General features: G+C 43.1%; 1 protein-coding gene across 1 annotated transcript in view; it reads right to left on the bottom strand.

Annotated features, from left to right (window-relative positions):
• Positions 1-25,794, bottom strand: part of LOC120061648 (metabotropic glutamate receptor 7-like) — a 109,862-nt gene extending 84,068 nt beyond the window's left edge. Inside the window, exon 1 of the mRNA XM_039011547.1 lies at positions 25,285-25,794. Within this exon, the coding sequence (XP_038867475.1) occupies positions 25,285-25,794 (510 nt within the window). The remainder of the gene's footprint in view (positions 1-25,284) is intronic.
• Positions 25,795-26,097: the final 303 nt, after the last annotated feature.

Here is a 26,097-nt window from a genome sequence, read left to right as displayed (position 1 = left end):
TCATCAATAAATTTCATATTTTGTTCAATGATTCCACTGTCTCTGTAGTATTCTCTCTACTAGTCCTTTTACAGTGATGTATTTACGTGTAGTAGCATAATGAAACATGTATCACATATTTTGTACTACAATATTTAATGATTGTACGAACAACTACACAGTGAAACTATCGGTATCTTGTGTGTGGGTGATCTAAATGAATGTTCCTATTGTATTTCATGATAAATGACTTATTTGAACCTATGATTCTGCAAGTGCAAGGTTTCTTTAAAGATGTGAATGCACAATACAATGTTTTGAACATTGGACAGCCTGTGTTACAAGTGATGACCGTTTTGAATTTTGTGTCTAGAGTTTTGAAAAATGACCACAAGGTTCTGAAATTAGTGCCAAAGTGATTGTTAAAAACTGTAAACAGAGTAGCAGCAGCATATGAGGAGTGTGAAAGGGTGTCTATGTGTGTGTGTGTGTGTGTGTGTGCGTGCGTGCGTGCGTGCGTGCGTGCGTGCGTGCGTGCGTGCGTGCGTGCGTGCGTGCGTGTGTGTGTGTGTGTGTTGGAGTGTCAGTGTAGTATGTGTGAGTAGAGTCCAGAGAGTGTGCATAGAGCCAGTGCAAGAGAGTCCGTGTTAAAAAAACAGGGTCAATGCAAATAGTCTGGGTAGCCATCTGATTAACCATTCAGCAGTCTTGCCCTGCCAGAGGATATTTTTACCCTCTTCCCACAGGGCACAGACATCACTTCAATGTCTAGTTTTATTTACAGTAGTCAATTAAGGTGAATTCAACATGAAATTAACAAAAAAATTCACCCTGTCCTTGGTTTATGGTTAAAAGTTGGGTGGGAAAAAAATGAAATTCCCTTACATTGATGACGTTGATTCAATGTCAACACATAGATTTTTTTGGTTTTTGAAATGACGTGGAAGCAACGTTGTTTCAACCAGTTTTTGCCCAGAGGTGAAGTCTCTCCTTCCCCCGTCCCCCCTCCTCTCCCTTGTCTCCCCCTTCTCTCACTCCACCGAGCCCCTCCTCTCCCCTCCCCCAGTCTCCCATCCTCTCCCGTCTCCCCTTCCCCCAACTCCCTCCTCTCCCTTGTCTCCCCCTTCTCTCACTCCACCGAGCCCCTCCTCTCCCCTCTCTCCCCTCCCCCAGTCTCCCCTCCTCTCCCGTCTCCCCTTCCCCCAACTCCCTCCTCTACCCTGTCTCCCGTCTCCCCTCCTCTCCCTCTCCTCTCCTCTGTCTCCCCTTCTCTCCCCAGTCTCTCCTTCCCCCGTCTCCCTCCTCTACCTTGTCTCCCCTCCTCTCCCTCTCCTCTCCACAATCTCCATCTCCTCTCCCCGGTTTCCCTTCCTCTCCCGTCTCCCCTCCTCCCCCATCTCCCCACCTCTCCCCCGTCTCTACCTCCCCCAACCCCATCCTCTCCCCTGTCTCCCCCTCCTGTTCCCCTGGATGTGGTGTATGTGTGCTGGGCTGGCTGCTGGGCCTCAGGTCTGCCATGCCAGAGTGTATTTTAAGATGCACTGCATGTTCCTCTCCACAGGGACAGAGGCCAGGTATGACTCACAAATCAGATATTTGACCAGGAGAGGAGAGGAGAGTGGATCGCTCACTAAAGGGATCCTACAGTAAGTGACCTCCATCTTCCCATCTGGTAAATAGCCTGCTATTTCCACCATGATGCCGTTCAGACTGTTAAGAGGAAATAATCTGTTTCTAAACTGCAGTTTGAGCTCAGACAGACACAGAGCTCTTTATTAAAACAGCCTGAGGGGCGGGAGAAAATCACATTCTATTGTGCTGTTCATGTATTGTAAAGTTTGCGCTGACAATAATTGCATGTTGCATTTCCGAAGGGATATGCTTGTATACATTATGCTTGATTTTGTTGTGATGCTCATTCTATGCATGCAACATAAATGTATGAAAATTCACTAACAGTACTATAAGTGATTCAGTCTAACCAAATGACTAAATGGTAGGATAGATGTACATAGAAAAGAACAAAGAAAGGCTCTATAGAGAAGGTTTAAACACTCTACATTATGTTTGGGGGTCTCGCCAGGTGCTATGGAACCTGAACTGACAGTGAGAATAAACCATAGCCTGCAGCTTTATGACCAAGTGCTATCAGATGAACTCCTGTCTATTCCCGAGCTACATACACTACCGTTCAAAAGTCTGGGGTCACTTAGAAATGTCCTTGTTTTTCAAAGAAAAACACATTTTTTGTCCATTAAAATAACATCAAATTGATCAGAAATACAGTGTAGACATTGTTAATGTTGTAAATGACTATTTATTTATGTAAAATCTACATTGGCGTACAGAGGCCCATTATCACCAACCATCACTCCAGTGTTCCAATGGCACGTTGTGTTAGCAAATCCAAGTTTATCATTTTAAAAGGCTAATTGATCATTAGAAAACCCTTTTGCAATTATGTTAGCACAGCTGAAAACTGTTGGTCTGATTAAAGAAACAATAAAACTGGCCTTCTTGAGACTAATTGAGTATCTGGAGCATCAGCATTTGTGGGTTCGATTACAGGCTCAAAATGGCCTGAAACAAAGAACCTTCTTCTGAAACTCGTCAGTCTATTCTTGTTCTGAGAAATTAAGGCTATTCCATTTTTTTTGCCAAAAAACTGAAGATCTTGTACAACACTGTGTACTGCTCCCTTCACAGGACAGCGCAAACTGGCTCTAACCAGAATGGAAAGAGGAGTGGGAGGCCACGGTGCACAACTGAGCAAGAGGACAAGTACATTAGAGTGTCTAGTTTGAGAAACCGACGCCTCACAAGTCCTCAACCGGCAGCTTCATTAAATAGTATCCGCAAAACACCAGTCTCAACGTCAACAGTGAAGAGGCGACTCCGGGATGCTGACCTTCTAAGCAGAGTTGCAAAGAAAAAGCCATATCTCAGACTGGCCAATAAAAAGAAAATATTAAGATGGGCAAAAGAACACAGACACTGGACAGAGGAACTCTGCCTTGAAGGCCAGCATCCCGGAGTCGCCTCTTCACTGTTGACGTTTCTAAGTGACCCTAAACTTTTGAACGGTAGTGTACATAGTCCTATTGATTCCCCCAATAGTTGCTGTGCACTGGACCATCCCTTATTACACACTGTTCTTACAGCCTTGTTTTCGATCAAGTAAAGTAATCTCCCAAACAACATGAAATACAGATCAGTCTAATATGCATAAAAACATTTAACAGCTCTCCAGGCTAGCGCAATTTAGATGAGAGAACACAACAACAGTTTTCACATGAGAGAAAACAAATAAAAAACACTTACATCATAATTGACTACATCATTTATATCGCTGTCTTTGTGTGTGTCTGAGAGATCCTTCATCAGAGACAGAGGAGGGTGACATGGCGCAACGCCTCATTGTTCCGCTTGGTCTTTGTCTGTTTCTGACAGGTTATTTACCAGGGAGCAGGGATAAAGTATGTGCTTGTTTTTTGTAGCTACACCTGAACCATGGAGGGGCTTGACAGATTCACTGTCTGTCTCCAGTCTTGTGCCTGCAACACCCTTCCCTGCATCCCAATGACTCCCTCCCTTCTTCTCTCTCTCTCCCTCGTTCCCCTTTCTCTCTCACTCACTCTCTCTCCCTCCCTCATTCTCTCTCTCTCTCTCTCTCTCTCTCTCTCTCTCTCTCTCTCTCTCTCTCTCTCTCTCTCTCTCTCTCTCTCTCTCTCTCTCTCTCTCTCTCTCTCTCTCTCTCTCTCTCTCTCTCTCTCTCGTTCTCCCTTTCTCTCTCTCTCTCTCTCTCACTCTCTCACTCTCTCACTCCCTCCCTTGTTCTCCCTTTGTCTCTCACTCTCCCTCCCTTTCCCTCATTCTCCCTTTCTCTCTCACTCTCTCTCTGACATCCCACCTTCTCTCTCGCTCTCTCTGCTATGCCCACGTTCTCACCGGCCTCATTCCTCCCCTAATAGTGCAGACAAAGTGGGTGAGCCTCTGCAATCTTATCTCTTCCTCTCTGTCTGCTGCTCACAGAGCATTCTCCACCAAGGGCTTCTAATTGCATACTGATCGCAGCAGCGTCACAAAATACCACAGATACCGTATTCCCTCTCTCTTCTTGTCTATTCCCTCGCTCTCTATCTCTCTCTCCTCTCTGTATTCTCCCTCTTTCTACCTCTATACTTCATCCTTCTCTCTCTGCATTCTCTTTCTCCGATCCTATTCCTTCTCTTTCTATCTCTCCATATTTCGGTGTATTCCATCTCTCTCTCCCTCTCTTCTTTTCCCTATCTCTCTGTGTATTCTCTCTCCCTGGTAACCTCTCCCACCCTGCACCACTCTAGACATATGTATCTGTCACAACAAAGGTTGAATAGAAAATGACCAGCTCTGGAGGCAGCGCCTGCAGTCACGTCTTCAACCTGGCCCGCAGTCAGAGAGTTGACTACACTATCTCCTCTCATCAGCCTTATCTGGACCAATACCTGGGAATTATTCATTATTGTCAACTCCCCTCCATTACCGTCCGGGCCACACCTGACAGATCTACTGCATCTGTTGGGCTGTAGATCTGGAAAGATGCAAGATAAGATCTTTCCCTCCACTCTGTTTTTTTTAGTTTACATTTTGGATTGGAAATACTAATGTTTTGGATATGACATCAGTGGCTAGGGCATGGTCTACCCTCTCCATCTTATTTTAACAGCCAGATGTTACTCCAATAAAAAGCCTGTGCTGTGGCCCCTCTACTGAGGTCAGTTCTGTCTCTCTCCCATTCTGACAGGGATGAGAATGATCCTGTCTTTAGCCGTGGCCTGCTCTGGCCTCCGTGCTCCTGTCTGGAAGTGGGATGCATCACTGATGGGTCTATCCTATCACCCCTGTCAGAGGCCTGCTAGTCTCCCACACACAATGTCCTGTAATTGTCTTTTTAATTTTTACGGGATTAAATTGCTTTAAAAATTCTGCATCCGGGTAGATCTGTACAATACAGTACAACTTTATTGTCCATAGTCACAACGAACAACAGAAATGTGTCTTCTGCTCTCTTCTTTTCTCAACCCCCCGCACACAGACACACAGTTGAGAGGAGCACAGGGTCAAGCTGCAGTGCAGAGCCCCTGGATGTAAAGCTTGTTTTGGGGTTAAGGGCCCAACAGTAGGGGACTGTTAGGATATGAACCCAGCAGCCCTTCAATTGCCAGATCAATTTCCACCATTTGAACAGGTGGGATTCGAACAGGAGATATTTCGGCTACAGGTCCAACTCCTTAGACGCTGGGCTTCCTACCGCCCCAGTAGTAGTGGACTAGGCCTCATCAGATATACTTTTCCTGATTCCAGATTCTTCAAAATTAGTATGCCGATTTGCTGTGCATACAGCTTGTTTACCAAAAAGAAAACAGTACCTAGTTAAAGGCAAGGATGCAAACCAGCAAAACTGCAGCGCTTTACAACCAGAGTTGTGTACAGCTGCCATAGACTAATGCACACATCACTCAAACTGTTTCCCTCTGTTGTTTTCGCCAAGCACACTTCCCGCACTTCCCTGTTGCCAGAGTTTTATCAGCAGTATAGGGCCTGCCATGGCTGTCAAAGGGCGGCAGACTGACATGTATTCCAGAGCTGGAGTCAGAGCAGTCAGAGAAGAGCAGACACCAGACTATTACCTCGTAGAACACCACTGATCTGTTTACTGCCTGCAGAATGAGAGAGAGAGCAAGAAGCACACAAGCCACAGGGAGATAGCACATCCAAAACACAGAGACAGAGAGGAGAGATAACATGAAAAGATTGGTAGAAATGATGATCATATGAATGCATGTGAAGATGTTGATTGTGATATGTATACTACAGATAATGGAGGACGAAGAACAAAAAACAAAAAAAAGAAGAAGACTAACAACAAGAAGAACTAGAAAAATACATGTTTAAACATTGTTGTATTGCAGAGGGAACAGGGAATCCACCAGAATGTTTCCTTTATGGTGGACTGATGTCAGTTCAAGTCTAGTTTTGATTTACATGACATGAATTCAATGTGAAATCAACAAAAAGGATAACCATGTCATTGGATTTAAGGTCCTTTCTCAACAAGTCCGTTATGAAAAATATATATGAGCATGTCTTGTTTATGACGCCATTCACACCGATTGCAAAATATCGTCCTACCGCAATCTGTCAATTATTTAGTCGCAACAGGTTAGATTTTTTGCTTTTTTTCGCATGTGAGAATAAGCTGTTGACCAATACAAATTGTTATCTGGGACAGGTGCTGTTTAAATGAATGAAATAATGTATTTTTTTACGTTTGCATCAGTGCAACAACATATCAATTTAGCCAATGTGATCATACCACAGCAGAACTACACATCACCCTCGCCATTCAAACTTCCCCGCCAGTTCATTGCCAAGGCGGTAGCTTATTTTATAGCCATTCAGCAAGCAAGAGGATCGATCGATGCTTCTCTCCTTGAATAGGCCTATTAGTTTAAAAAAATTGCTTGAAATAAGTTTAAAACTATATTGCTGTTTATTGTCTATAGGTTACTGTTTCGAGAGCTAGATAGAGGAGGGAGAGAAAGGCCAGTGGAGTTGCCAGCGGAGATGCGTCAATTACGCAAGAAGGGAACATCGAAGAAGACAGAGATATGTAATTGGGAGTTAATGAATATATTATTGATTCATGTGTATAGCATATTAGGCTACATATTATAGGCCTGCTAAAGTGAATCTAGGTGACCACTTGTGATATAGGAAATCCTAAAAGACAGAGAGAAAAATATCCACTGAGTTTAAACTTATCAATAAGTGATTGCACAGATTAGAAAAAGTACTCACTCAAATTCAAATGTAGTGTGAACACAACCACTCATTGCTTCACTAAAACTGATCAACGGCTGATCATTAGGCTACAGACAGGCTGATCATTAGACTATGGACAGGCTGATCATTAGGCTACGGACAGGCTGATCATTAGGCTACGGACAGGCTGATCATTAGGCTACGGACAGGCTGATCATTAGACTATGGACAGGCTGATCATTAGACTATGGACAAGCTGATCATTAGGCTACGGACAGGCTGATCATTAGGCTACGGACAGGCTGATCATTAGACTACGGACAAGCTGATCATTAGACTATGGACAGGCTGATCATTAGACTACGGACAGGCTGATCATTAGGCTACGGACAGGCTGATCATTAGGCTACGGACAGGCTGATCATTAGGCTACGGACAGGCTGATCATTAGGCTACGGACAGGCTGAACATTAGGCTACGGACAAGCTGATCATTAGGCTATGGACAAGCTGATCATTAGGCTACGGACAAGCTGATCATTAGGCTACGGACAGGCTGATCATTAGGCTACGGACAAGCTGATCATTAGGCTATGGACAAGCTGATCATTAGGCTACGGACAGGCTGATCATTAGACTATGGACAGGTTGATCATTAGGCTACGGACAAGCTGATCATTAGACTATGGACAGGCTGATCATTAGGCTACGGACAAGCTGATCATTAGACTATGGACAGGCTGATCATTAGGCTACGGACAAGCTGATCATTAGGCTACGGACAGGCTGATCATTAGGCTACGGACAGGCTGATCATTAGGCTACGGACAAGCTGATCATTAGGCTACGGACAGGCTGATCATTAGACTATGGACAAGCTGATCATTAGACTACGGACAAGCTGATCATTAGACTACGGACAAGCTGATCATTAGACTACGGACAAGCTGATCATTAGACTATGGACAGGCTGATCATTAGGCTACGGACAGGCTGATCATTAGGCTACGGACAAGCTGATCATTAGGCTACGGACAAGCTGATCATTAGACTACGGACAAGCTGATCATTAGACTACGGACAGGCTGATCATTAGGCTATGGACAGGCTGATCATTAGACTATGGACAGGCTGATCATTAGACTACGGACAAGCTGATCATTAGGCTACGGACAGGCTGATCAATAGACTGCGGACAGGTTGATCATTAGACTATGGACAGGTTGATCATTAGACTATGGACAGGCTGATCATTAGACTATGGAAAGGCTGATCATTAGACTATGGAAAGGCTGATCATTAGGCTATGGACAGGCTGATCATTAGACTATGGACAGGATGATCATTAGACTATGGACAGGCTGATCATTAGACTATGGAAAGGCTGATCATTAGGCTATGGACAGGCTGATCATTAGACTATGGACAGGATGATCATTAGACTATGGACAGGATGATCATTAGGCTATATACAGGCTGATCATTAGACTATGGAAAGGTTGATCATTAGACTATGGGCAGGCTGATCATTAGGCTATATACAGTCTGATCATTCGGCTATGGACAGGTTGATAATTAGTCTACGGACAGGCTGATCATTAGACAATGGACAGGTAGATCATTAGACTATGGGCAGGCTGATCATTAGAATATGGACAGGCTGATCATTAGGCTTTATACAGTCTGATCATTAGTCTATGGACTGGATGACCATTAGGCTATGGACAGGTTGAGTGCATGTGTTTCTTTTTTCTAATGGTTGTGAATGTCATCTTCATATAGCCTATATCACAGCTATCTCTATTTCTCCCCCTTAACCCTTTCCTTGTCAATTGATATAGTAGGCTACATTGGTTTAACATTATTTTATAGTGTAGATTCATTTCTGATATCTTACAGAAAACTAAGGCAAGGTTTTAATACGGTTTTGGGAAAGGAGAAATGTGATTTGCTTATATGCCTGAGTGAGATGTGTTTCAGGCGGCTTTGATTGATGGATCCTTTTAGGTGGGTGGAAGAGTTTGCTAATTCTCTATGTCTATTCAAAAAGTTTCCTAAAATAGGCCTTTCCTGTCTGGACTTCATCTCTTTAATCAGATAGAGAGAAAACTGTAGGCAGCAAGCCTCATGATGGTCAGCATATGTGTGAGGAATGACTACAGGTGCCAGTTTTGCATTTATTCTCTTATTATGGGTGCAACTGAATGAAGCATAGCCAAGCTCCTTTCATGATTCATCCTATAGGATGAATAGCCTATCTTAATATTTCCAGTAGTATATTATTTTTATCTCATTACTGCATCCTCTCTAGCAGTGGGGACCCGTCATTCAGGGCAGAGACCCACATTTTTTGCAAAAAATAAATAAATCCATATTTTTTGGGGGGGGCCTTGCCTCTTTTGCATGTTAGTTTGGCACTAATATGTCACATATCAGTTTGCAAACAATGTAAAAAAAGATATAATTGAGTTAATAATGCCGCATACAAACATGGTCTCTGTTTTGTTTTCTTGAGTAAGGCAGCTCCAAAATGCAGGTGTTTCAGCCTAGCTCAGTGCTTTCTGTGGTGGTGGGTGAGCCAGCAGAAAATAGGAGCATGGCGCCGTGATTGGCTCAGTGTTCTGTCAGTCATGGGGACATTACGTGATCACCAAGTCTAAGTCCTTAGTAAGGGTAGACATCCAAAATGTCAGCCCTTTGGGTCCTGAGTTATATTACAAGTGCCCTTCCAAGAAGGCTCAAGGTCATTGGCTACAGATAAAATTACATCAAATGACATTATATGTACAGTGGCTTTGATTGGACTGATTATGTCAACATCTTACTTTCAAAGTGTTACCTACGGTTCTGGCTTGGTGTACAGGGATTACACTGTAAAAATGGCCCATGTTCTGAATTCTGTCACTGGACATTTCAAACATTCTGAACAAATAGTTATGTGGACTACGTCCATCCTAGCTCGCTCATTAATGTCTTCATCGAAAGTACGGATTGCCTCTTATCCTCTTTTCGTCCCCTTATGCCATTGTTTGTACATCTCAATTGTCAGTAGAAACCACATTTGTTTAAGCTAGTCAGCCATATCAGCTATGTTTTTTAAAAAGGCAGTAAATGAGGCTGAATGAACTGTTTCGCTGCCAGACAAGGCTCCGCTGATAGCCATGTGTAGCATTGATCAGGTATTGGGACTTCTGTTGGGACCCTGTTATTGGGACATATTTATGTAGGCCCTAACAGGTTGTGGGCACCGTTTGTCACCGTTATAGTGCAATTAATGTATTGTTTAGTGTTGTTTTGTGTAGTGGCTTTTCTGGCATGCAACCCACATTTTTTTCCCCCACCAAGATGTACATGTTAAAATCAACACTGCTCTCTAGCCACATTGAACAACGTATTGCCACTAAGAATGACTGCAGCAGCGTTGGTGACATTATGCACATTTCTGGGAAAAGTGGACGGAAAAACACATTGGACTTGGTGTGAATGGTTGAGTGCGTCAAAATCGAAAGGTGTATTTTTTTCCCGTAATTTGGACAAAAAAATTGCACACAGTAGTTGAGAAAAGGCCTTTAGCTTAAAAAAATACAAAATCAATTATGTTTATGATTTTATTTGTATCCAATCACTTTTCCATGTTGATTCACCTTCATCACATTGAATTTTTGTGTTAAAATCACATGGAAATAACATGGATTCAACCAGTTTTTGCCCAGAGGGAGGTTATGGCTTACAGTTTCATAGCAACGGACAGATTTATTGATGGTTGACACATTTTATTGGCCTTCTAACCCCACTGGAGGCAAAATCCATTGATAAATAACAGACTATTGATTGAGGACTGTTCATTCAGCCGAATAGATGAAAGATGAGTGGACTGTTAGTGAGAAAGGGAGTTCAAAACCCTTATATTCTCTCATCAATGGCCAATCTGCAGGGGTCAATTGCAGTTTAAGCAACCCCATTTGCTAGGGAATGGATATGGTTATTTGCTAAACATCAATTGTGATTGAGTTCTTCCCCTAATCAATGTAACTGTTAGTCGGAGATGGGCTTTGAGAGTGTTGTTAAAATCCTGAGGGATTCGCATCTGAAAACAGTAATCCTGTCAACTGATTTCGTCTGTATGCTCTTGCTGCAGCACCATGGCGTACTTTCCAGGCTCAGAGGAACACACACACACACACACACACACACACACACACACACACACACACACACACACACACACACACACACACACACACACACACACACACACACACACACACACACAAACTGCAAGGCTGAGAGAAAGAAAGGGAGTGAAAATGGAACACTCACCACCATCCCCAGAGAAATATAGCCAGGAGTACATTTCAGCTAATCAAATTCTAAAGCAGTAATCTTGTGAATTTTTAAGGGTGAAATCAACAGGTCTTTAAGCATGTCTACCTGCAGTTCAAGATGGTCCTATTGTAAAAAAAGAAATCCCCTTCCTTCAATATACCCCGTATACCCCGTCATTATGTCGTTTTGATGCGGCGCAGATTTATGACTATCCGTTGACAACAGACATTCTTAGATGGCCTTAGAGCGTGCTGTAATAACACAACTGAAGGACAACCAATGAATCCTAATGAAGGCTTATTGTGTATAGTGAGAGGATACACACCACGGGTCCCCCCGTATCCCCTACCGTCTTTCTAACACAAAGATGTACATGCACACACACACACTTAAACACACACACACACACACACACACACACACACTTAAACACACACACACACACACACACACACACACACTTAAACACACACACACACACACACACACAGACACTTTAACACACACACACAGACACACACTTAAACACACACACACACACACACACACACACTTAAACACACACACACACACACACACACACACTTAAACACACACACACACACTTAAACACACACACACACTTAAACACACACACACACACTTAAACACGCACACACACACACTTAAACACACACACACACTTAAACACACACACACACACACACACACACACACTTAAACACGCACACACACACACTTAAACACACACACACACACACACACACACACTTAAACACGCACACACACACACTTAAACACACACACACACTTAAACACTTAAACACACACACACACATACACTTAAACACACACACACAAAAAGCCACATATAAACACACACTTTTTTCCGTAAGAGGCTTTTAGCAGTCTTCTTTTCTTTCAGTGATGCAGAGCTCAGGTCGAACAATCTTCACATCTCTTGCCAGTCAGTCTTCCGTGTGCATGCCCGTCCGCATTAGACTCCTCCTCACTAAGACGTCCAGCAGTCTATACATAACAGTGCCACCAACCTCTGGGGACAACAGGCTGGCCATGTGAGCAGTGCACTTCCCACTTAGTTAGGCTGCCATCAGACTGCAAAGTGTCTTGTGGAATGTGAGTCTGTGACTCTGTGTGTAAGGAAGAGAGGATTTGGGAGGAGGATGTAGGGCGGGAGGGTGAGGGAGGGGACATGTTCACAACGTGAATCTGAAGGTCCCTTTTTTTCTGGATTTTTTGGGGCTCCTCTGCATTTCTTCAATTGCAATTGTTTCACGCGTTGAGGGGGAATTCTCCCTGACAAGCAGTTGAACAGGATTAGACTGTGTGGAATAGGATTCTAAAGCACCATGTATGAATGAAGAGCAGGAAGAGGGGAGATGGGGAAGAGAGGTGGTGGGAGGGAGGGTGTAAAAAAGGGGAAAGCTTCTGGAGGCTTCAAAAAGAATATGCAGAACCAAAGCTTAACAGGAGCCGCCACCGAGGAACATGCACCACCTCTCGAATGGCACACACCCGCAGTCTAAAATGGCAGCACAAAGACCGCACACACAATAGGAAACAATCTAATGCATTTGCCAACCACCAGCAGTGCTGTCAGAATGAGAAAGTGATTTGAAAGTGATTAGCCTCGTATTGCATGTATGGAATAACAGATTAGGTTTAAGGACATGTACAGGTGTTTGGTAATCCAGCTACAGCACATGGACAGAAGGAGGAAAAAGAGACAGCCAAAATATCTATTTATTTATTCTGGTCCATGCTGTATAACTGTAGTACTGGGTAAAGGCCTTTTCTGTACAAAACAAATCTGGATACCCAAGGCCAAATATTACGCTATTCTGTTCACTGAGAACACAGTAGTCATATTTTAGGTCAGGTTCCACCACTGCTGTTTTATCAAAATGTCTGTTGAGCAAACTCACAATCTTATTGCAGCTGGTTGCCTTACAATTGTATCTTGTTGAATCAAGATCTTTTTATTTTTTTGACAGTGAATATGAGGGGAGTTAAGTTAAATACCCTGTTTTCTCCAGGGTATATAGAGGCTTGGTGGTAATACATGGCTGTCTGGGTGGGTGAACAATAGCCTGCCCTCCACTCACTGAAGCCGGGATGAGACCGGTGCATTCCCTCCTTATGCCTTAGATTGGTTCTTATGGGCTGGGCAAGGAAGGAGGTACTTTGAGGTACGTTGACGTACGAGGTGCGGTGTTATACAGCGAAATAATAGGAAAATGTAGCTGTAAGACATGCATGATGGATGCAGAGAAAGTGTTTACGACATTCAATGCCGATAAATTATACAGATCATCATGGGCCAAATGGGATCACCCGGGATTTCTTTAAGTGTGGATGTGCATAACGTGTACCGGTATGTGTGGAACCATACCGTACATGTAACATACATGACTCCACATACAGTACATCCTGGTGTAGGGTGAATAGGAGAGTCCATCTACCCCACCCCCAAAGGCATATCCAGGAGCTACTAATGGGTTAACAAGGTTTCACAATCTCTCTCTGACAGACGGTGTCTGACCTCAGGACCGATCACGTCACCCACAAAGACAACTGGGTTGACTGAGGGATATTTTTTACTTATTACATTAATATTGCATTAGTCACCTACACTGGAAGTGCATAAACCAGGGCTTATATACAATGCTTGGGCTCCATAGAGGACAGTGTATGTTTGTTTCATCATGCTGAGAGTTCTCTTTTACACTAAAAGGGGTCCATTTTCGGGTTTGATAATTGCTCCTGGAAGTCTGAATAAATTATAATTATAATTCTTATCAGAGTTTGTTCTGTATCTGGGAGAATAAACTCGCTATCAGAGAGCTCTCTGTGTCACACTCAGAGTAAAAGCCAATTAGCAAGACTAGCTTTGGAGAGAAAATAAAAAAGCTCCAAAACCACTGGCACGGAACAGTTCCACAAGAGCTTTGTCTTTTTATATGCTGGGTGTGTGTATGTTTTTATGTGTGTTTGGTTGTTTTGGTGTTCGCGTACATTCTTGCGTGCCTGACTGTGTGTGTGTGTGTGTGTGTGTGTGTGTGTGTGTGTGTGTGTGTGTGTGTGTGTGTGTGTGTGTGTGTGTGTGTGTGTGTGTGTGTGTGTGTGTGTGTGTGTGTCTGTGTGTGCTTGACAGCTGACCTCTACCCGCTGGAGGCATAAATAAAGGTGCTCTAGATGGGAGTAATTGACCCTGTGCTGTCACACGCATGAATGTGCAAATGGCCCACTGTGTTTAGAACAAGCAGACACATTTAACCTATGACATTTCGCGACAGCTTAGTGTGCCAGTTACACAACCCATCTCGCCTACATGTCCGTGTGTCTGTCAGTGCTTTCGGATGTCAGCTGAATAGATCAGTTTTTCTGTCAGGATTCAATCTACCTCGCCTCAATTGTACTGATGATTCTTTGGGAAAGGGCGAGAGAGAAAAACAGAGTAATGTGTGTCAGACTATGAGAGGACATCAATGCTTCACCTAGACAGCTTGTCTGCAGGGGCCCAGTCCCCTGACAGAAGCACAAGACAGAGTTCACCTGATTTCAATACAAAGTTACACCTCTCTCTTTGGGAAAGAAAGGATACAGGAAATAGCAGGCAGCCATCCCCTGATGTCAGCAAAAAATATACAGTTGAAGTCGGAAGTTTACATACGCTTAGGTTGGAGTCATTAAAACTCATTTTTCAACCACTCCACAAATTTCTTGTTAACAAACTATAGTTTTGGCAAGTCGGTTAGGACATCTACTTTGTGCATGACACAAGTCATTTTTCAAACAATTGTTTACAGACAGATTATTTCACTTATAATTCACTGTATCACAATTCCAGTGGGTCAGAAGTTTACATACACTAAATTGACTGTGCCTTTAAACAGCTTGGAAAATTCCAGGAAATTATGTCATGGCTTTAGAAGCTTCTGATAGGCTAATAAACATAATTTGAGTCAATTGGAGGTGTACCTGTGGATGTATTTCAAGGCCTACCTTCAAACTCAGTGCCTCTTTGCTTGACATCATGGGAAAATCAAAAGAAATCAGCAAAGAAATAGTTGTAGCCCTCCACAAGTCTGGTTCATCCTTGGGAGCAATTTCCAAACGCCTGAAGGTACCACGTTCATCTGTACAAACAACAGTAGGCAAGTATAAACACCATGGGACCACGCAGCCGTCATACTGCTCATACCGTGTTCTGTCTCCTAGAGATGAATGTACTTTGGTGCGAAAAGTGCAAATCAATCCCAAAACAACAGCAAAGGACCTTGTGAAGATGCTGGAGGAAACAGGTACAAAAGTATCTATATCCACAGTAAAACGAGTCCTATATCGACATAACCTGAAAGGCCGCTCAGCAAGGAAGAAGCCACTGCTCCAAAACCGCCATAAAAAAGCCAGACTACAGTTTGCAACTGCACATGGGGACAAAGATTGTACTTTTTGGAGACATGTCCTCTGGTCTGATGAAACAAAAATAGAACTGTTTAGCCATAATCACCATTGTTATGTTTGGAGGAAAAAGGGGGAGGTTTGCAAGCCGAAGAACACCATCCCAACCGAGAAGCACGGGGGTGGCAGCATCATGTTGTTGTGGTGCTTTGCTGCAGGAGGGACTGGTGCACATCACAAAATAGATGGCATCATGAGGAGGAAAATTATGTGGATATATTGAAGCAACATCTCAAGACATCAGTCAGGAAGTTAAAGCTTGGTCGTAAATGGGTCTTCCAAATGGACAATGACCCCAAGCATACTTCCAAAGTTGTGGCAAAATGGCTTAAGGACAACAAAGTCAAGGTATTGGAGTGGGCATCACAAAGCCCTGACCTCAATCATATAGAAAATTTGTGAGCAGAACTGAAAAAGCATGTGCGAGCAAGGAGGCCTACAAACCTGACTCAGTTGCACCAGCTCTGTCAGGAGGAATGGGCCAAAATTCACCCAACTTATTGTGGGAAGCTTGTGGAAGGCTACCCGAAACGTTTGACCCAAGTTAAACAATTTAAAGGCAATGCTACCAAATACTAATTGAGTGTATGTACACTTCTGACCCACTGGGAATGTGATGAAAGAAATAAAAGCTGAAAGAAATCATTCTCTCTACTATTTTTCTGACATTTCACATTCTTAAAATAAAGTGGTGATCCTAATTGACCTAAGACAGGGAATTTTTACTGGGATTAAATGTCAGGAATTGTGAAAAACTGAGTTTAAATGTATTTGGCTAAGGTGTATGTAAGCTTCCGATTTCAACTGTATATATATATATTTCACTATTCATTCCATGGGCCAAGAGTTGCTAATGGACACTAAGGATTGTAGGCCTAGGAAGAGGCCTTCCTCAAACGTGGGAGAATGCTCGCAAAACACAGAACGATGAAATACTAAAAGATGATCTCTCAGAGGTTGAGAACAACAACTCATTTGTTTGAACAATCTGTAATAATTGAAGCGTTTTGTGTAATTGTTGTTTCTCATTTCTATAGTGCTGTGTGAAAGAACAGGGAAATGAAAACATCTTCAGAGAAAATCAGCCTCACCATGGCAACAGTATTGATCAACACTCGTGGGCCCTCTGAAAAATCTATCCCGTGTCAATTTCCCAGCATTAACAGTTCAGCGGCCACTCACACCTTGAAAAGACAGCAGCGATATTTATTGTCTGGCAATGAAAGCAACAATCTGTATTTAACTTCCCTGCTGTTCCATTTATCACAGGGGGAGATGAACACAATTGCTGTGTTACAGTATATGGTGACGTCCACTGAAATCCTCACTGAAGGACCACAACACTGATGCACTGCTCTGAGAAGATGACTGACCCCCCCTGACTCTGTCCATAGAGTTATATTGCAGACAGAGAGAACATTCCAGAATGTATTGGATTGTGCACTGACTGGAGTTGAAGAGAATATGACAAAGATCACGACTGACTGATACATCACAATGTTTTAACCTTCATCAAAATAAAAAATGTTACATTTATATGAAGAGGATCTCACCTTATGTTGGGATGTATTGTCTACTTAATTTAGGTAGCACCTCAACTCCAGTTGTTCAACCACAGACATCTTCATCCGCTTTATTATTGACAATGTAAAGAAAATGAAATCCGGCACGGCTTGTCTGATAAAGTATGGAGCCGTTAATCCCAATTTTAACAGAAGAAATTCCACTTTACCTTTTCTATCAGGAAGGAACAGGTGTTTCATTCAGTGTTTAACTAAATTAATTCTCCACTTGATGGATTGGATTTGAAAACATTTTGTGAAACTTGTAATTGCTATCACAAATGAATCAGTTGCAGTGATGAGTGTAAATGAGCAGGGAGCTATCATCCCCGGATTCTATTGATTACCACTGGGATTCATCTTAATCAATGTGTACTATCAATATGATCATCAAGACCAGAACATGTCTAAGTGGGAGAGAAAGAGAAAAACTTAGAGGAGACCGTACTGTCTCAATATTGAAATTGGTTGGAAATCGAGACATTTAAACAAATATTTCCTCCTGAGGATTTGTGTAGGGTTTGACTGTGGGGATCAACAGAGCCGGTGACAGCTATATGACGGCAGCCAGCGCGGTGCAGTGGGGATAATTAGCATAAATGCAGAGTGATTGCCTGAGCAAACGGAGGAAGGAGCTTTGTGACGGCGCCTGTGTCAACCCACTGATTCCCCGAGCATGATTACTACGCTGATGCCACAGCACACACCCCACCTACACTGCTGCAGCCTGACACACAGACAGACACTGGAGCACCTGAGATAACGGAATCAGGGACTTATGGAAGTATCCTTTCTTTCCCCAAGGAATCTTTTATGGTCGCCAAATCCCATGATAACTCCAAAACTTTTCTACTATGTGGATGAGTTTTAATGCTATACTCAAGGAACATATTTTAGACATAATCACTTGCATTTGGGAAAGACATGACAATTATAGTCCTTGGGGTGCCTTCACTCTAAGGAGAATCCTGATTACAACCCTGCATTGATAATGGAAGAGGGAATTTAACCCCAAAGCCAAGATATTGGAACCATCAACAAGCATGTCCACCTGACAGCCACAAAGCTCCTGAGACCAGCATGACTGGAGTGGTCTGGTAAAGATTGGACTTGGTGTTAAGAGAAGGGGGGTAATAATGTGTGTGTGTGTGTGTGTGTGTGTGTGTGTGTGTGTGTGTGTGTGTGTGTGTGTGTGTGTGTGTGTGTGTGTGTGTGTGTGTGTGTGTGTGTGTGTGCGTGTGCGTGTGCGTGTGTGTGTGTGTGTGTGTGTGCTAATGTGGTTGGGGCTTTCATAAAGCAGCATGGTAAGTACTTTGATGGCTTCAGTCTCTATTAAACAGCTACTTAGTCCTGGCCTGTGCTTGGTTTAATTGATTTTGGAAAACACACAATAATAACATTGATAGTAAGTCACAATGTTTAACCACAAGTCAATAACACAAACACTAAAACTCATGTTTTCTACTTGGCCTTGCGAACAGCACATCTTATATCTTCAAATGAGAGAACTTGCTTGGATGTTGGCTTGTACTATGGCAAATGTATGCACACTATTTTAAATAATTGCATATTTTTCTCTAAACATGCGTTTTTAATAATTAATTTGCTGTTTTGCAGCTCTGCAGGGTGCCTCATTCCACTGCAGTACTAACAGTGAGCCTACTGCCAGTGTGTTCTACTGCTGACTCTTTCTCAACAAGAGGTACGCAGGCCTATGAGGAACACACATTCTACTGTGGTCACTGTGTCTCATTATCAAGAGTGTGCAAAGCTGTCATCAAGGCAAAGGGTGGCTACTTTGAAGAATCTCAAATATACCATTTATTTTGATTCATTTAACACTTTTTTTGGTTACTAAATGATTCCATATGTGTTATTTCATAGTTTTGATGTCTTCACTATTATTCTACAATGTAGAAAATAGTAAAAATACAGAAAAACCCTTGAATGAGTAGGTGTGTCCAGACTTTTGACTGGTACTGTACGTGACCAGTAGGCCTAGTGAATGTACAGTTAATCCTCCGTCATTTGGTTACATTAATTTCTGTTAATGCATGTTTTAATTATGGTAATTTAGCCTATTTTCTCATTATTGGAGTGGAAACGTTGTTTGCAGGGTTCACAACCTGCTACACTCGTGAGAAACAAGTTTTGGTTTATTTCATAACCATCATTTACAAGTTGTGACAATTGTTTTCATTGTCTTTTGTTTGGAGTGCTCCATGTGAGCAATGATAATGGGTCTGATTTCTCTAGAGGAACATACAGAGGGAGAGCACGCATAGAAGTAGGTCATACCTGGTCTGCCGCATGCATATATATGGAGGAAAGTGCTCATTTGGGATGTCTGAATTCTGATTGTCTTAAAATCACCACATCCACCACTAACAATCTGAGCTTCTCAGTCATTTTTTCTTCACCTCACACAGTAAGTCAACAAAGTCAGTTTTTTAAAAGTTTTTTTACATATTTTGCCAATAGTAATAGTTCTTCACAGTATTTGAAAAATCTTTCCAACACTCTCCCGGCCACCAAAATCACCATGAAAAAAAAATCATGATGTAATGATCCCACAGTGACTTCGGACTTTTTCCACATTTTATTACGCTACAGCCTTATTCTAAAATGGATTATATAAGTAAAAAATCATCAGCAATCTAAACACAATACCCCATAATGACAAAGGTTTTTAGACATTTGTGCTAATTTATTAAAAATTAAAAACAGAAATACCTTATTTATATAAGTATCAGACACTTTGCAATGAGACTCAAAATTGAGCTCAGGTGCATCCTGTTTCCATTGATCATCCTTGAGATGTTTCTACAACTTGATTGGAGTCCACCTGTGGTAAATTCAATTGATTGGACATGATTGGAAAGGCACACACCTGTCTATATAAGATCCCACAGTAGACAGTGCATGTCAGAGCAAAAACCAAGCCATGAGGTCGAAGGAATTGTCCGTAGAGCTCAGAGACAGGATTGTGCAGAGGCACAGATCTGGGGAAGGGTACCAAAACATTTCTGCAGCATTGAAGGTCCCCAAGAACACAGTCGCCTCCATAATTCTTAAATGGAAGACGTTTGGAACCACCAAGACTCTTCCTAGAGCTGGCCGCCTGGCCAAACTGAGCAATCAGGGGAGAAGGGCCTTGGTCAGGGAGGTGAGTTCCTCCGTGGAGATGGGATATCCATCCAGAAGGTTCTCTCATCTTGCAGCACTCCACCAATCAGGCTTTTATGGTAGAGTGACCGGACAGAAACCACTCCTCAGTAAAAGGCACATGACAGCCCGCTTGGAGTTTGCCAAAAGGCAGCTAAAGACTCTCAGACAATGAGAAACAAGATTATCTGGTCTGATGAAACCAAGATTGAACTATTTGGCCTGAATGCCAAGTGTAACATCTGGAGGAAAACTGGCACCATCTTTACGGTGAAGCATGGTGCTGGCAGCATCATGCCGTGGGGATGTTTTTCAGCGGCAGGTACTGGGAGACTAGTCAGGATCAAGGCAAAGATGAACAGAGCAAAGTACAGCGAGATACTCGCTCAGGACCTCAGACTGGGGTGAAGGTTCACCTTCCAACAGGACAACAACCCTAAGCACACAGCCAAGACAAAACAGGAATGGCTTCGGGACAAGTCTCTGAATGTCCTTGAGCGGCCCAGCCAGAGCCCGAATTTGAACCCGATCGAACATCTCTGGAGAGACCTGAACATAGCTGTGCAGCAATGCTCCCCATCTAACCTAACAAAGCTTGAGAGGATCTGCAGCGAACAACGGGAGAAACTTCCCAAATATACAGCTGTGCCAAGCTTATAGCGTCATACCCAAGAAGACTTGAGGCTGTAATCACTGCCAAAGGTGCTTCAATAAAGTACTGAGTAATGTCTGAATACTTATTTAAATGTTATAGTTATTTTTTTAAATCTAAAAAAACATTTTTTGCTTTGTCATTATGGGGTATTGTGTGTAGATTGATGAGGGGGGGAAAAAGCAATTTAATCAATTTTAGAATAATGCCGTAATGTAACAAAATGTGGAAAAAGTAAAGGGGTCTGAATACTTTCCGAATGCACTATATATCCAGTGGAAACGTAATAAAAACAGCTAGGCAGACAGAGTAGAGAGATTCATGTTATTTGAAAGATCCAGAATTTTCATCCGGATATTTTCTTCATTTTTTATTTTTATCAGCTTTAGGGCTATGTATTTTAGTTAAGTTAGTTGACAATGGAAGTTATAGGCCTACTGCTGCATTGGCCTACAGGCTATTTCAGAGTTCCATGTACTCATTTCTTCAGCCGCCAATGGATCACAGTGTAGACTATCAATGTGTCCATATGGCAGAGGGTGGTGCTCTCCCTTAGTTGAATTGTAACTTATAGATGTGTATAATTTTTATTTCAGATTTTTATGATTAACCACGTGACAATGATTTCAAGAAACAAAAACGTTCTTATTGAAATGAAACTGTTCCACAAAAATATGCATATAAAAATAATCATAACTGAGTTGCCTAAAGACCCCTTTCTGTGTTTGCAAACATTGCCGCATGAGGGCAATGTGCGCAAGTAGGTGGCAGAACAAGGGGGAGTTCTTATAGAATGCCAGCAAAAAAAAGCCTCTATTTACATATTGCTTATGAGTGCATTTCACACTACTATTGGAATATAATTGGATTTTAAGGCTCCTATGAATGTTCTGCTTAATGTAATGTTTGTGTCATCGCAAATCAACTGCATTTTACTAAGAAAAAAACACTTTAACTTCAACCAGTAAAATGGCTCTTTGGCTAGCTTTTGCTACAACCTAAACTCAGCAAAAAAAGAAATGTCCTCTCACTGTCAACTGTGTTTATTTTCAGCAAACTTAACATGTGTAAATATTTGTATGAACATAACAAGATTCAACAACTGAGACATCAACTGAACAAGTTCCACAGACATGTGACTAACATAAATTGAATAATGTGTCCCTGAACAAAGGGGGGGGGGGGGGTCAAAATCAAAAGTAACAGTCAGGATCTGGCCACCAGCTACTTTAAGTACTGCAGTGCATCTCCTCCTCATGGACTGCACCAGATTTGCCAGTTCTTGCTGTGAGATGTTACCCCACTCTTCCACCAAGAAACCTGCAAGTTCCCGGACATTTCTGGGGGGAATGGCCCTAGCCCTCACCCTCCAATCCAACAGGTCCCAGATGTGCTCAATGGGATTGAGATCCGGGCTCTTCGCTGGCCATGGCAGAACACTGACATTCCTGTCTTGCAGGAAATCACGCACAGAACAAACAGTATGGCTGGTGGCATTGTCATGCTGGAGGGTCATGTCAGGATGAGCCTGCAGGAAGGGTACCACATGAGGGAGGAGGATGTCTTCCCTGTAACGCACAGCGTTGAGATAGCCTGCAATGACAACAAGCTCAGTCCAATGATGCTGTGACACACCACCCCAGACCATGACGGACCCTCCACCTCCAAATTGATCCCGTTCCAGAGTACAGGCCTCGGTGTAACGCTCATTCCTTCCACGATAAACGCGAATCGGACCATCACCCCTGGTGAAACAAAACCGCAACTCGTTAGTGAAGAGCACTTTTTGCCAGTCCTGTCTGGTCCAGTGACGGTGGGTTTGTGCCCATAGGCGACGTTGTTGCCGGTGATGTCTGGTGAGGACCTGCCTTACAACTGGCCTACAAGCACTCAGTCCAGCCTCTCTCCGCCTATTGCGGACAGTCTGAGCACTGATGGAGGGATTGTGCGTTCCTGGTGTAACTCGGGCAGTTGTTGTTGCCATGCTGTACCTGTCCCGCAGGTGTGATGTTCGGATGTACCGATCCTGTGCAGGTGTTGTTACACGTGGCCTGCCACTGCGAGGACGATCAGCTGTCCGTCCTGTCTCCCTGTAGCGCTGTGTTAGGCGTCTCACATTACAGACATTGCTATTTATTGCCCTGGCCACATCTGCAGTCCTCATGCCTCCTTGCACCATGCCTAAGGCACGTTCACGCAGATAAGCAGGGACCCTGGGCATCCTTCTTTTGGTGTTTTTTAGAGTCAGTAGAAAGGCCTCTTTAGTGTCCTAAGTTTTCATAACTGTGACCTTAATTGCCTACTGTCTGTAAGCTGTTAGTTTCTGAACGACCGTTCCACAAGTGCATGTTCATTCATTGTTTATGGTTCATTGAACAAGCATGGGAAACAGTGTTTAAACCCTTTACAATGAAGATCTGTGACGTCAGTTGGATTTTTATGAATTATCTTTGAAAGACAGGTTCCTGAAAAAGGGACGTTTCTTTTTTGCTGAGTTTATATCAATGAGTGTTAGCATTCTAGCTAACAACTGCTCCATCCAAAATAGCTATTTTGCAAAGATAACATGTGCGCATTGGCGCACGCAGACGAACGCCTGTGCCCGGTCTAGTCAGCATGTTAGTCTGACATGCAAACCTCACCGGCTACATTGTGTATGCGAGCATTGCAAAATAAATGTACACATACATGTTATTCAATCATTTCACCCACACCGCTTCAATCATTTCACCCACACCGTATGTGACCGAGCGTCTGCGTAGCCAAGCATTAAAATAGAATATGGTTCTATTTGAGACGCTCCATGCACTGCAAATTCCCTTATTCGATATCAGGAAGATACAAATCGATGTGGATGCTTGAAAGACAAACTAGGTGAGATGAATTAAAGATTGCTAACTTAAAACAAATGATCTTTCCCTTTATATCTGTGGATTAATCATCGAAGTGGAGAAACACATGATTTTGTATGACTCCGGCTCAAAATTCGACAAAGAACTAGCTAAAAAGAGAGCATATACAGTACCAGTCAAAAGCTCGAACACACCTACTCATTCCAATGTGTTTCTGAATTTTTACTATTTTCTACATTGTAGAATGATTGTGAAGATATCAAAACTATGAAACAACACATATGGAATCATGTAGTTACCCAAAACAGTGTCAAACAAATCAAAATGTTTTATATTGGGCCTCCCGGGTGGCGCAGTGGTCTAGAGCACTGCATCGCAGTGCTAGCTGCGCCACCAGAGTCTCTGGGATCGCGCCCAGGCTCTGTCGCAGCCGGCCGCGACCGGGAGGTCCGTGGGGCGACGCACAATTGGCATAGCGTCGTCCGGGTTAGGGAGGGTTTGGCCGGTAGGGATATCCTTGTCTCATCGCGCTCCAGCGACTCCTGTGGCGGGCCGGGCGCAGTGCGCGCTAACCGTGGGGGCGGGTGCACGGTGTTTCCTCCGACACATTGGTGCGGCTGGCTTCCGGGTTGGAGGCGCGCTGTGTTAAGAAGCAGTGCGGCTTGGTTGGGTTGTGCTTCGGAGGACGCATGGCTTTCGACCTTCGTCTCTCCCGAGCCCGTACGGGAGTTGTAGCGATGAGACAAGATAGTAATTACTAGCGATTGGATACCACGAAAATTGGGGAGAAAAGGGGAGAAAATTTATTTAAAAAATAATAATAATAAAATAAAATAAATGTTTTATATTTGAGATTCTTCAAAGTAGCCATCCTTTGCCTTGATGACAGCTTTGCACACTCTTGGCATTCTCTCAACCAGCTTCATGAGGTATTTACCCGGAATGCATTTCAATTAACAGGTGTCCCTTGTTAAAAGTTAATTTGTGGAATTTCTTTCCTTAATGCATTGGAGCCAATCAGTTGTGTTGTGAAGAGGTAGGGGTGGTATATAGAAGATAGCCCTATTTGGTAAAATACCAAGTCCATATTATGGCAAGAACAGCTCAAATAAGCAAAGAGAAATGACAGTCCATCATTACTTTAAGACGTGAAGGTCAGTCAATCTGGAACATTTCAAGATCTTTGAAAGTTTCTTCAAGTGTAGTCGCAAAGATCATCAAGCCCTATGATGGAACTGGCTCTCATGAGGACCGCGCTGTTCTTTCAGCACCACTGGGGAAGCGCAACAGCCCACTCAAACTGTCTCTCAACCTTTTCTCATAATGCAATGAGGCCAACAAATACTGTAGATAGGCTGTAAATTAAAACACATAAGACACATAATAAAATAGAACTAGCTTACACATGTTGTTTTAAATATAGGCATACAGTATGGGGGAATTTTCAGAGGTTAACTCACCTGAAAGAGGCGCAAAATGTTGGCGACCATAATCGATACAGAACTTGCCGAGGCGCCAATGACTCCAACCACTTTCTCCGGCTTGACGAACAACGGCGGTTCTCCATTGGTGCACCTCACATCCGAAGTGTCCTTCTGTATCAAAGCCTGAACGAAAGTTAATGATTGTTCCAGCGCATATGTATCTCTCGAACAAGTGTCTAGCACCCGGGCGCCTAGGGTGATGTTGGGTAAAAGTTGATCGTCGAGGTTGATTTGATCCAGAGCATACAGCATGGCCTCAAGCCGATGGATCCCGTTCTCCTTTTTGATATCTCCACAAGGCACGCCGTCGGTCCCTCTGGTGTGCACCGGGAAGAGACCACCCAGGGTCAAATGTCCCTCAATCTTGATAGAATGGGGTGCGTAAACTTCCTGCGACAGCGCGAAATCCAACAACGTTCTCATCAAACATAACACTATCCATAGAAAGCGAGGGTTCTGTTTCAGTCCGAAACCGTAACGAGCCATGATGCTCCGACAGCTGAGTTAGTTTTAGGGAAAGGGAGGCTGTAAACCGCCTGTTACCACCCAAATGGCTGTAAAGTTTGTCAATAAGAGCCCATTCCTATTACCTAGGAGGAGATTCAACAAGCTGCATTAAAAAAATCGAGACGCATTCGGTTCCTACTCAGGCAAACTGCGCCCATCGCTTGATTACCAGTGCTCGCTTAGCTTGTTGAATAGAAGAAAAAAACTGACAGGGATTCAAAGCGCTCAGTGAAATGAGGTAATTGACATCCATTTGTCTGAGAAAACATTAATAAAATAGTT

Source organism: Salvelinus namaycush, chromosome 16 (genome assembly GCF_016432855.1).
Source record: "Salvelinus namaycush isolate Seneca chromosome 16, SaNama_1.0, whole genome shotgun sequence".
NCBI lineage: Eukaryota > Metazoa > Chordata > Actinopteri > Salmoniformes > Salmonidae > Salvelinus > Salvelinus namaycush.
Note: the sequence above shows the minus strand (reverse complement) of the source record. Positions and strands in the feature narration are given on the sequence as shown.